Source organism: Bos indicus x Bos taurus, chromosome 6, assembly GCF_003369695.1.
Source record: "Bos indicus x Bos taurus breed Angus x Brahman F1 hybrid chromosome 6, Bos_hybrid_MaternalHap_v2.0, whole genome shotgun sequence".
Lineage (NCBI taxonomy): Eukaryota > Metazoa > Chordata > Mammalia > Artiodactyla > Bovidae > Bos > Bos indicus x Bos taurus.
The window spans coordinates 97196158-97209477 of NC_040081.1; the positions used below are offsets into that span (position 1 = coordinate 97196158).

Below are 13320 nucleotides of genomic sequence, written 5' to 3' on the forward strand. Positions count from 1 at the left end.
TACATAACAAAAAAGATGGAGAAAAGAACACTGAATTGAAGTGTTCTGACGTTGGGAGAGGTTACTCAAAGCTTTCAGGGGACTTTCAAAGGCTTCACAGATTCCCAAAGACCCCTGCCCCTCCCAACATTCCTCAACTCTGCTCAGCCGCACACCCTCCCCAAGAGGCACCCATCTTCTGGAAGGGTCTGCTTCCAAGAGCAGAGACTGCAGAGTTTCAAGGGAAAGCTTAAAACCGAGTGGCCCCATTCTGAACCCCGGCACTTGGAGCTGGCACTATGCCAAGTCGGAAGCTTTGCCGAAAGAGGTCTTCATATTTTCTTCCTTCCTCTTCCCCTCTGGAAATAAAAGGAGGTTATGTTTCTCCTGCTACCCTGTTCCTTGCCGATTTCGGACAGGAGACCTGAAAGGGCTTTTTGGATTACTTTGCCAGTTCTCAACCCAGGATAGCAAAGCCCCGGGCAGGCGCCTTTTTGTCCCGGCTAAGGTGGCCACTATAGTGACTGAGGCCAAAACCAGTTACTAGAGAAGGGGGTTTGGAAGTGGTTCTGAGTCAGCAACTGGAGTCATGCAGGGCAGGCTCTGAAGCCCCCCGGCCCCAGGAGCTGTGGGAGGGGGGGGGTTGGAGGGGGAGTGGGCACCCGGGGTTCCCTCCCATGCTGGCAGGAGTGGGGGTGCTAGGAAAGTGGGTGGCGCGAGGGAGCGCTACAGGTGCGGTGACAGACTGGCACCTGGTCAGAAGGGGACAGGCCTGGAAGGGTCTACACAGCCACCTCGGAGCTTTGTGCTGGGCCAGAGCTCGCCGAGAAACTTCTGGGACCGGAAAACTCCAACTGGGCACAAGAGATCCCCGAGAGGGCAGGGACAGGGGCCTTACAGGCGCAGGAAGAGAACTGGCTTCTTCCATCTCCTGCGCGAAAATCAACGCTGAACCGGTGCCGGTGGTCTCTCCAACCCCCGCTACAACTCCCTTTCTAGTCCTTCACTCGGCCTCAAGGTCCGTGGCCCACGGAGGAGACTGAGACGCGGAAAGGCGGCCGATAGCAGCGCCCCTGGGACGCGCAGGGGCTATACAGTCACCGCGTTGGTCTCCCCGCCCTGGAGCCCGGGCTTAGCATCCCCCTTCGCGCGCCTCTGCGCACGGCGCTGGCGCCGCAGGACCCCGAGTCCCTCTCGCTCTCCATCCAGGGGTCGCCAAAGGCGCCTACTCAAGGAGACAGCGGAGGGGGCAGAAGTTGAAAATACCTGGATAGAAATACCTTCCCGTCCCAAAGGCCGGACAACTACAGGCCTGGGGGCGGGGGGCGGGGGGGAGGAGAGGGGGGAGCTGGAGAGAAGGCGAACCGAGAGCCGCGGAGGCTCCGCACGGCCCGCAGCCAGCGGCGACCCGCGATCTCGCGCGCCCCGGCGCCGCCGGCCTTGCCGCGCCTCGCGCCTCGGTGCCCGGGGGCGCAGGGGGGCGCGGGCAGACTACTCACCCCAGAGCAGAGTGAGCGGCTGGGCTTTGGGGATGAGCACCAGGGAGTACACGGCCGCCAAGTGGAGCAGGCTCATCAGGAACACGTTCCTCCAGACGATGTCCTGCCGGTGCCCGCGCGCGCCGGGCCTCTCCCGGCCGCCGCCGCCGCCGCCGCCCTCCGAGCCCTCGACCCCTACCCCCGCACGGATCTCCTCCTTGGCGCTGCGGAAGGGGACCTTCTCCGCGTCCACGGCCGGGCCTGGCATGGCTGGGGAGACCTAGGCGCCCGCGGCAGTGGCAGCGAGCCGGCGATCTCCGAGGAGCGGAGCTCTCCGGTGGGGGCGGCGGCTTCTGCCTTTTTTTGAGGGGATTGGGTGAGGGGGATCTCCGGCACCTCCTGTCCCCGCCTTCCCGGCCCTGCTCTGCTTCCTTCTCGCTTCTTCAGGCGTTCAGCGTGGCCTAAGGATGCCAATCTTGGTGCCCGGCATCTGTTGCTGGCGCATCACCCGCTCGGCTGCCGGAGAAGAACTCGGCGGCGGCGAGGAAGAGGGGGCGAGCGCGCGGGGAGGGAGGGGGCGCCGGGGGAGGGGAGGGGGTGTGGAAAGAGCTGAGAGCGCGGCGGGGGAGGGACTGCTCGGCGGGAGCGGGGAAGAAAGACCTGCATAGCTACAGCCAATCAGGGTCGCCCTTGAGGCTCTTAAAGAGAAAGGCGCCCCCTTGGCCTCGGCTGCCCGGGCTCCCCGGGGCCGGACGGGGCAGTCCGCAGGGCAGTGGGCAGCCTCCGCCGGGGGCGGAGCGCGGGGGAGTGGGTCGAGGAGGCTGTGGCTGCAAGGTCAGGGAGCCCTCAGAGCCTCCAAACCACTTGTGCTGCTGCTGCGGTGGTTTCTCCAGTTCCCCGAAATACCTTTCCCTATTGAAAAAGACTTCTTTTTACCCCCTCTTTGAAGCTACAGGCTGGAGAATTTGCAGTCCTATTCCCAAATTGCACACAAGTTAAGGCCAGATCTGGGATGACGATCAGAAGTTCCTGTGTCTCCCGGCTCCTATGGCTCTGGGGCCTTTGTGGAGGGGATGGAGGCAGCCGCTCGCTCGGTTCTTATTTGAACAACTGCAGCCAGACACGCAGTAGGTGCTCAGATAGCGCCTGTCAGATGATAAAGGATCAAGGGGCCGGTTAGTATCCAGTCGGGCCCGGCCCACTTGCGCGGCCCCTCAGCCTTGCAGCTGTTCGTGGCAAATTCTCCTCTAGCCAGTCGGCTTCTGGACTATCTTAGCCTTGAAGTCAGCCCCGGTTGAGAATGGGGCTTCAGGAAAAAAAAAAAAAAAATCACGCAGAACGTTCCAAGGCAAATGAACCTAAGAAAAAATCTTGTCTGCTCATTCCCCCTAAGGCAGATAATTTAGAGCTCCTCAGAGAGCACCCTGATGGCACAGGAGCGCAGAGAAGGGGCAGCTGGCTGTGCCTGAAACAGCCGTGGCTGCACCTGCAGTGAGCAGAAGGAGACAGGCCCAGGTATGGAAGCCAGGGGCCCTGAAAGCTAGTTCTTATTCACTGTGACCCAACTCAGTCCCCTAGGGACAAATTTCCTTGTTGTTCAGTTGCTCAGTCATGTCCCACTCTTTTTTCGACCCCGTGGACACCAGGCTCATCTGTCCTCCATCATCTCCTGGATTTTACTCAAATTCATGTCCATTGAGTCAATGATGCTATCTAACCATCTAATATTTGCTCTTCTTTCTGGCTTGCAAATTCTATAAATGTGAGTTTGAAAGGAGACTATTATGTTGACAAAGCTGACTTCGGGATCAACCATTGTCAGTAACTCTTTCCAGCATTCTGTGGTACATGCTGTGCACTCAGTCATGTCCGACTCTTGGTGACCCCATGGACTGTAGCCCACCAGGTTCCTCTGTCCATGGGATTTCCCAGAAAGAATACTGGAGTGGGTTGCCATTTCCTTCTCTAGGGGATCTTCCCAACCTAGGGGTCAAACCTGTGTTTCTTGCATCCCCTGCATTGGCAGGCAGAATCTTGACCATTAGCACCACCTGGGAAGCCCTCTCGAATTGTCTGAGACAGGAAAAAACATTACCCAGAATTGATTACTTGAAAGGGCCACACATGAGCGTCTTGTTAGCAGACCTGAATCAGTCCAATCAGCCAGAAGAAAATAATGTATAATCTAAAACCAACCCAAGATGTGTGACTTGTGGAATGGGGGCCACTGAGTCAGTGTTAGGGTGTTGCTTCAGACAAAGCTGAAATTATAGAATGAAAGGATACTTGCTGGGCCACCAGATAAATGTCAGCACTGCTGCTAGACCAGTGAGACAACAGAACACGAAACGTCTGTGTGCATGCTAAGCTGCTTCAGTCGCGTCTGATTCTTGGTGACCCACCAGTCTCTTCTGTGCATGGGATCCTCCAGGCAAGAATAGACCCGTGAGACAAAAGAGCATCAAACTTGAGGGTGTCAGTTTCATCAACCTGCTCAACCTTGGTTTCATACTGAACAGCTTCTTCTCATGCTCCCTCTGCTGCCCACAACCCCCAGACTCACATACTCTCTGTGGCTCTCTATTCAGCCTGTCCTTTATCTCAGGGTGGATTAGTTGCTCTGGGTTATCCTCTCTCCAGGTTATCGTAATAACTCACCCCACCATCACTCTAACCACTCAGTCATTGGTTGGGCATGTATTAGGTACCTGCTAGGTGCTAGAACTGATGGATGCTGGGGATACGAGGATGGATAAGATGTGGTCCCTGCCCTAAAGGAGCTCTCCATCTAGGAGAGAAGACAGATTAAAGAAATGTTACCTCTTGGCTATGAACTGGGAAGGGCAGCAAGGTCCAGTCCATTATCTGAAAAAAAAAAAACATTATCGTCAGGCATCACATGTATTGGATTAGCCAAAAAGTTTGTTTGGGTTTTTGTAAGACTTTCTGGAAAACCTGAATGAACTTTTTGCCCAATCCAATACCTACAAAGAGTCTGGGTGGGGGATGGCCAAATCATTCTTCATGGGGCCTCAGAGACCCTTATCTGTTAGTTAAACTACTCTAGCTTGAATCTGTCTTAAGTGAGCATCTTCCTGTTGTCCTGCTCACAGGTCAGACTGGGTAGTGCCAACCACTTCAGCTGGTTGAACTCAGGATGGGGAGGGGGAGGTTTTTATGTTTTGGAGGTGGGAGGAAGTGCTCTTCAGGCCCTTCAGATAATACAGAAAACAGAACCTCCAGGTCTAGCCTCAGAGTGAAACCTCTACAGAAACAAGGTATCCTGTTGCTAATAATGAACATCCCCTGTAGTATGTTATGCCATCAGGACTACTGTCTCTTTTCTCCATCTTGCCAAAGACCCTAGTATATTTTCTTAGCTTATGGTCAAGACCCTAGAAGTGGATGAGTGATCATCTCACTCATGGAACAGTAACCTTTTTATCCTGTCAAACAAATCATTACCAAAAATGTGATAAGAGTCCTAATCGTGGTATGTGCAGGATAAAGTGGGGGCATGACGAAGGAGTAGTTAACTCAAAAAAGATGTCCTTTTCATTATAGGGGACTGGAATGCAAAAGTAGAAAGTCAAGAAACACCTGGAGTAACAGGCAAATTTGGCCTTGGAATACGGAATGAAGCAGGGCAAAGACTGATAGAGTTTTGCCAAGAAAATGCACTGGTCATAACAAACACACTCTTCCAACAACACAAGAGAAGACTCTATACATGGACATCACCAGATGGTCAACACTGAAATCAGATTGATTATATTCTTTGCAGCCAAAGTGGAGAAGCTCTATACAGTCAGCAAAAACAAGACCAGGAGCTGACTGTGGCTCAGACCATGAACTCTTTATTGCCAAATTCAGACTTAAATTGAAGAAAGTAGGGAAAACCGCTAGACCATTCAGGTATGACCTAAATCAAATCCCTTATGATTATACAGTGGAAGTGAGAAATAGATTTAAGGGCCTAGATCTGATAGATAGAGTGCCTGATGAACTGTGGAATGAGGTTCGTGACATTGTACAGGAGACAGGGATCAAGACCATTCCCATAGAAAAGAAATGCAAAAAAGCAAAATGGCTGTCTGGGGCGGCCTTACAAATAGCTGTGAAAAGAAGAGAAGCGAAAAGCAAAGGAGAAAAGGAAAGATATAAGCATCTGAATGCAGAGTTCCAAAGAATAGCAAGGAGGGATGAGAAAGCCTTCTTCAGCGATCAGCGCAAAGAAATAGAGGAAAACAACAGAATGGGAAAGATTAGGGATCTCCAAGAAAATCAGAGATACCAAAGGAACATTTCATGCAAAGATGAGCTCGATAAAGGACAGAAATGGTATGGACCTAACAGAAGCAGAAGATATTAAGAAGAGATGGCAAGAATACACAGAAGAACTATACAAAAAAGATCTTCATGACCCAGATAATCACAATGATATGATCACTCATCTAGAGCCAGACATCCTGGAATGTGAAATCAAGTGGGCCTTAGAAAGCATCACTACGAACAAAGCTAGTGGAGGTGATGGAATTCCAGTTGAGCTATTCCAAATCCTGAAAGATGATGCTGTGAAAGTGCTGCACTCAATATGCCAGCAAATTTGGAAAACTCAGCAGTGGCCACAGGACTGGAAAAGGTCAGTTTTCATTCCAATCCCAAAGAAAGGCAATGCCAAAGAATGCTCAAACTACTGCACAATTGCACTCATCTCACACGCTAGTAAAGTAATGCTCAAAATTCTCCAAGCCAGGCTTCAGCAATATGTGAACTGTGAACTTCCAGATGTTCAAGCTGGTTTTAGAAAAGGCAGAGGAACCAGAGATCAAATTGCCAACATCTGCTGGATCATGGAAAAAGCAAGAGAGTTCCATAAAAACATCTATTTCTGCTTTATTGACTATGCCAAAGCCTTTGACTGTGTGAATCACAATCAGCTGTGGAAAATTCTGAAAGAGATGGGAATACCAGAACACCTGATCTGCCTCTTGAGACATTTGTACACAGGTCAGGAAGCAACAGTTAGAACTGGACATAGAACAACAGACTGGTTCCAAATAGGAAAAGGAGTTCGTCAAGGCTGTATATTGTCACCCTGCTTATTTAACTTATATGCAGAGTACATCATGAGAAACACTGGACTGGAAGAAACACAAGCTGGAATCAAGATTGCCGGGAGAAATATCAATAACCTCAGATATGCAGATGATACCACCCTTATGGCAGAAAGTGAAGAGGAACTCAAAAGCCTCTTGATGAAAGTGAAAGAGGAGACTGAAAAAGTTGGCTTAAAGCTCAACATTCAGAAAACGAAGATCATGGCATCCAGTCCCACCACTTCATGGGAAATAGATGGGGAAACAGTAGAAACAGTGTCAGAGTTTATTTTTCTGGGCTCCAAAATCACTACAGATGGTGACTGCAGCCATGAAATTAAAAGACGCTTACTCCTTGGAAGGAAAGTTATGACCAACCTAGATAGCATATTGAAAAGCAGAGACATTACTTTGCCAACAAAAGTTCGTCTAGTCAAGGCTATGGTTTTCCCTGTGGTCATGTATGGATGTGAGAGTTGAACTGTGAAGAAGGCTGAGTGCCGAAGAATTGATGCTTTTGAACTGTGGTGTTGGAGAAGACTCTTGAGAGTCCCTTGGACTGCAGGGAGATCCAACCAGTCCATTCTGAAGGAGATCAGCCCTGGGATTTGTCTGGAAGGAATGATGCTGAAGCTGAAACTCCAGTACTTTGGCCACCTCATGCGAAGAGTTGACTCATTGGAAAAGACTCTGATGCTGGGAGGGATTGGGGGCAGGAGAAAAAGGGGATGACAGAGGATGAGATGGCTGGATGGCATCACTGACTCGATGGACGTGAGTCTGAGTGAATTCCGGGAGTTGGTGTTGGACAGGGAGGCCTGGCGTGCTGCGATTCATGGGGTCGCAAAGAGTCAGACATGACTGAGCGACTGATCTGATCTGATCTGATCTGAGAGAGGAGGAGGTTTGTGGTAACCGGGAAAGGTTTTCATTTTTTGGAACTTGATTTAAAAAAAAATTTCACTGTGGTAAAGTATACAGAGCATAAGATTTACCATCTTAACCGTTTTTAAGTGTTCACTTCAGTAGTGTTAAATGTATTTACAATGGTGTGTAACTAATCTGTAGAACTTTTTCACTTAGCAGAACTGAAACCCTATACACATCAAACAACTCTCCATTTTTCTGTCTCCCTATTCCCTGGCAGCCACTACTGTGTCTTCTGTTTCTTTGAGTTTGACTCCTCTGATATTTCGTAGTACAGTATTTGCCTTGTTGTGACTGGTTCGGATCACTTAGCATAGTGTCTTCAAGTTTCATCTATATTATAGCATGTGTCGGAATTTCCTTCCTTTTAAAACAAAGCCAAATAATATTCCATTTTGTGAGAAATGGCAACCCACTCCAGTATTCTTGCCCAGAAAAATTCCATACAGTCCACATGGTCATGAAAGAGTCAGACACGACTTAGCAACTGAGTGTGAGCATACTTATAGCACTGCTGCTGCTGCTGCTAAGTCGCTTCAGTCGTGTCCGACTCTGTGCGACCCCATAGATGGCAGCCCACCAGGCTCCCCCGTCCCTGGGATTCTCCAGGCAAGAACACTGGAGTGGGTTGCCATTTCCTTCTCCAATGCAGGAAAGTGAAAAGTGAAAGTGAAGTCGCTCAGTCGTGTCCGACTCTTAGTGACTCCATGGACTGCAGCCTACCAGGCTCCTCCGTCTATGGGATTTTCCAGGCAAGAGTACTGGAGTGGGGTGCCATTGCACAGCACATCTTAATTCAGAGTAGCCTTGTGTGGCTACTGGCTACATATTAGACAGCACAGTTTTGAAGGATGGCTAGTTTACTAGACAGAGACATGGTGGAGGGCATTCCTGGCAGAGAAAGCAGTGTGAGCAAAAGCTTTTGCCTTTGTCACTTAAAGAAGTATCTGGAATATCCAAAGCGAAAGTAGGGGAAGAGTGCGAGATGGAGATGAAAAGTCATGCAGTGGGCAGCCCATGGAGGATGTCTTTCGTGCCCTGCAGAGCAAGCAATGTGGTAGGTGAGGGGAGTCGCTGATTGGCTTTATGCAGTGTAATAATATGATCAAGCTTGCATTTCAGCAGGACCACTCTAGAGGAGCCGTGGAGAATGACTGGACGGCAAGTAGAGGGAGCTAAGACTGGAGGCAAGAAGAGCTATTATTAGGACACCATGTTAAGAATCTGGTCAGTTGATGAGGAGGATCTGAAGTAAGACACAGGTACAGATTGTGAAAAAGAAGTGTTAGAGAGGAGATGATAAAGCCAGATAAACGCAAAGAGAAGCACCAACAGGATTTGATGCTTAACTGAACATGAAGGAGGAGAAATATAAAGGACAGGATTCTTTTGGGGGTCTCTGGATTGGGTATTCAGGTTAAAAACAATGCCACTTACTGAGTACCAAATCATACTGTGTTTATTACCATTTTTGTGAAATGGGGATAATGATGCCTCTCTTACAATATTTTCATGGTGACTGAAGTTTAGAACTGTATCTGGCATGTAGTAAGGAATCCATAAATATTAGTCATCATCAGCATTATTATCTTATCAATCATTTTGGGGACAGGACTGAAGAAATGGGAGCAAGCTCAATAAGGAAAAAAAAAAGTCTTGTTTTGGACATCCAGGTGAAACTGTCTAGTAGGCTGTTAAATATACATATAGACCTGGAACCCAGCAAAAGTTTAGGGTGGAGAAAATAACTTAAATATATATATATATTTGGCTGTGTCAAGTCTTAGTTGCAGCATGTGAACTCTTAATGACAGTTCAGTCACTCAGTCGTGTCTGACTCTTTGCGATCCCATGGATCGCAGCACGCTAGGCCTCCCTGTCCATCACCAGCTCCCAGAGTTTACCCAAACTCATGTCCATCGAGTTGGTGATGCCATCCAACCATCTCATCCTCTGTTGTCCCCTTCTCCTCCTGCCTTCAATCTTTCCCAGAGTCAGGGTCTTTTCCAATGAGTTGGCTCTTTGCATCAGGTGGTCAAAGTATTGGAGCTTCAGCATCAGTCTCTCCAATGAATATTCAGGGTTGATTTCCTTCAGGATGGACTGGTTGGATCTCCTTGCAGTCCAAGGGACTCTCAAGAGTCTTCTCCAGCACCACAATTCAAAAGCATCAATTCTTCAGCGCTCAGCCTTATTTATGGTCCAACTTTCACATCTGTACATGACTACTGGAAAAAACAACTCTGAGAGATCCTGGAAGAAAAACATCATAGCCAGGGGCTGAGGCTCTGGCCAGTAGTATGTGCCTTGGAGTAGAAGTTGCTTCAGGGAGAGAGAGAGAAAGAAGACAGAAGATGAAAGTCTTGGATGGCAACACTGCCTATAGAAACTGTGAGTAAGACTTGCTGGTGAGGTGTGTGGTCTGGCATGGTCAGATGGGCTTCTCGGAGTGGGTAGCAGCCAACAAGGCCCTGAAAGATAGAATGACCTGGTAGTGACTCTGAGTTGGAAATCTGTGCAAGGATCGGCTCAGAGACTGAAGTGAGCCTGGCAAAGGATTGACTGTCTATCTAAGGTTGTATTCCTCTAAAGGGTACACACAAAATTAAAAAAAAAAAAAAAGGCATCAAAATATTTGACGGTGGACACAGCAGAGGAAGGAGAAGGTGGGACGGACTGAGGGTAACGCTGACATGTGTACACTGCCATGCGTAAAATAGTTAACCTGTGGGAAACTACTGTAGAGCCCCGGGAGCTCAGCTCAGTGCTCTGTGATGACCTGGAGCGTGGGAGGGAGACTTAGGAGGGAGGGGATATGTGTACACTTATAGTTGATTAAGGGCTTCCCTGGTGGCTCAGACAGTAAAGAATCTGCCTGCAATACAGGAGACCTGGGTTCGATCCCTGGGTTGGGAAAATCCCCTGGAGGAGGGTATGGCAACCCACTTGAGTATCCCCTGGACAATCCTGGAGAATCCCACAGTCCTGGAGAATCCCCATGGACAGAGGAGGCTGGCAGGCTATAGTCCATGGGGTTGCAAAGAGTCGGACACAACTGAGCGACTAAGCACAGCACAGCACAGAGTTGATTCACGTTGTTGTATAGCAGAGACTAACATAACATTGTTAAGCAATTATATTCCAATTAAAAAGATGTTTGTGGAGGGAAAGGAGTTCCTTGGTGGTTCAGCAGTTGGGACTCTGCACTTTCACTGCCAAGGGCACAAGCTCAATTCCTGGCTTGTGGATTTATGTGCCTATGGTTTTCTTAAGTAAACCTATATTTTGGCAACAGGAACTAGTGTTGAGAAAATGATCCAGGTTGGCATCTGAAAACTGGGTTTGAGTTTGGCCTCACCACTCTGAACTAGCCAGTCTGAGTACTCTGGTGGTTTGGGGACGATGACGGTCTCTTAACTCTTCAGTTTCATCCTACGTAATATAAGAATAAGACAGCTCCATGCTGGGAATGGTCTCTGTGCAGTTTACCTAATGATCTAACTTTTTTTTTTTTTCATGTGCAAAATGGAGACATCCCCTTTCCTCAGTGGACTAGAGCTCGGGACAGGGGTTGATGCCTCGTTAAGTGCTGGATATCTGATGGTTTTTTAATCAGGCCAGAGAGATAGGCTTCATGCAGTTGCAAAGCGTGCCTGGCCAGGAAGCCATGGTGCTTCTGGGGGGCCACGACTGGGTGAACTGGAGGGGTTCCGGATTCGCTTAACCCTAAGCGAACTATGAAATAAAATCTGCTCTCCTTTACCAGAGGTAATCATTTAGGGCAACTCCTCCAGCTCAGGAAGGAATGGGCTCTGGATGAAGAGGGTGGGGGCAGGGGCGTGAGGAGAAAGCCTGCCTCTCGGGTGAGGTGCATGGACAGAAATTTCAAACGTAACCCTCTTTCTGATCCCAGGATGAGAAAACCACTCACAGGCTTTAGATGAGAGTGATTTCAGAGGAGCATGAAGTTGGGAAGTTAGCCTCCAAGATTATGGGAAGATTGGTTTTGAGATACAGTAACAACACGGTGGATAGAAAATGCATCTTCTCAGCGTCCTCCATTCACAGGAGGGTTGGCATTCTTGCTTCTGTACTAAATGGGTTGGCAAATTTTTCCCATTAAGATTTTATACATTGGCAGACAGATTTTTATCCACTGAGCCACCAGGGAAGCCCAGGAAGGGGTTTTCTTTTAACAAAAACCCCCTGCCTTAGTGCTTCAGACCCTTCCCCCTCTTTCCTGACCACTCTTCGGAGAGTGCTGCAATTTGGCAGCAGGAAACTGGCCTTGGAAATAGCCCATGAAGGCCCTTAGTTCCCAATTCATAGATTAGAGGGGGTCCATTTAACAAAAAAACCACTGAGTATTGAAACCAACCCAAACCCAGCTCTGATGTCACTTGTCAGTGACATCCTGCCTCGAGCATCTTTCCAAGTTGTTTTCAGGTTGACTCAGTGAACAGGCCTTCATTAGGCATCTGTCTATTTAGTCTCCAGAAGCAAGCACTGCGCTCAGCTCCAGGTTCAGAAGAGTACATGACTGTGCTCCTGGACTCACTGCCCCGTAGGGGAGGCAAAGAGGAATCAAATGATCACTACAAGAAGTGTATGCCACAATGTCTATGGAATCTAGAAAAATGGTCAGGAAATGGTACTGATGAGCCTATTTGCAGGGCAAGAATAGAGACATGGAGAACAGACTTGGGACACATAGGGGGAAGGAGCGAGTGGGACTCATTGAGGGATTAGTGTTGAAACATATACACTATACCATATGTGAACTAGACTGCTAATGCGAAGCAGCTGTGTAACACAGGCTTTGCTCCACGCTGTACTCTGTGACAGCCTAGAGGGGTGGTGTGGAGAGGTTCAAGAGGGAGGAGATATATGTATACTTATGGCTGATTCGTGTTGTTTTATGGCAGAAGCCAACACAATATTGTCCAATTATCCTCCAGTTAAAAAAATACAAGGAGTGTATGCCGCAGACTCTAACAAATGCTATGGAGGAATCATCCTTTTTATGACCCAGCCATGACACGTGAAGTTTGTTAATATTCCACCACGTCCCCCTGTGACCAACATCTGGCTCAAAACAAGGTCCACAAACCAAACACACTCCTCCTCTATCTGTCTCTCTCCCAGCCCCTAAATGCCAGCTCTCTGAAACAAAAGAACAATCCCTTTTGTTGTGGCAGAAGAAAGACAGTATTGAGTTTTCACCCACATCTCTTCCAGCTCTCCGGCTCCCTTCTCCCCACAACACCCACCCCCATTTCGTTCAGGATCGTTATTTTGGTTTTCCAAGGGCAGATAAATGCAGAGAAGCTCTTATTTACTTCTCAGCGTTAGCTGCTGTCATTGTTTCTGTGTCAATGACCTCTTTGTCCTCCTGCTGTGTCAGTTACCATGGGCTGCTCTGAAGGCCAAGGCCCTGTGGTTTTCCAGCCCGGAGAGGGCATTTGTCAGTGGAGTTCAGGAATGTCAAAAGGGTGACCCAGATTTGCAGCACCAGAGGGAAAACTGGCTCATCGCGAATATTCTGTGTGGTCAAATGGGGCGTATTCTTGATGTGAGGGAACAAATGGGTTTTAGAAAAGTTAATTGCGGGACTCACTACTTAAGGACCTCAAGGCCAAGCAAACACATCTGTCCCCAAGTCCACAAGTTACCAACTATTTCTTAAATGCCTGCCATTCATTTCCAACAAAGGAAAGTGTTGCATTGACTTTTCTCCAGTTAGAAACTATAAGAGGAAAAAAAGTTTCCAAATATAAATAGGCCTGAGCTGTTTTCATCATATTTCTTCAAAGCTTCAGTGCTTATCACAAAATTTG

General features: G+C 48.6%; 1 protein-coding gene across 1 annotated transcript in view; it reads right to left on the minus strand.

Annotated features, from left to right (window-relative positions):
- Positions 1–2033, minus strand: part of SCD5 (stearoyl-CoA desaturase 5) — a 176167-nt gene extending 174134 nt beyond the window's left edge. Inside the window, exon 1 of the mRNA XM_027544890.1 lies at positions 1479–2033. Coding sequence (XP_027400691.1) covers positions 1479–1725 — 247 coding nt within the window. The 5' untranslated portion in view covers positions 1726–2033. The remainder of the gene's footprint in view (positions 1–1478) is intronic.
- Positions 2034–13320: the final 11287 nt, after the last annotated feature.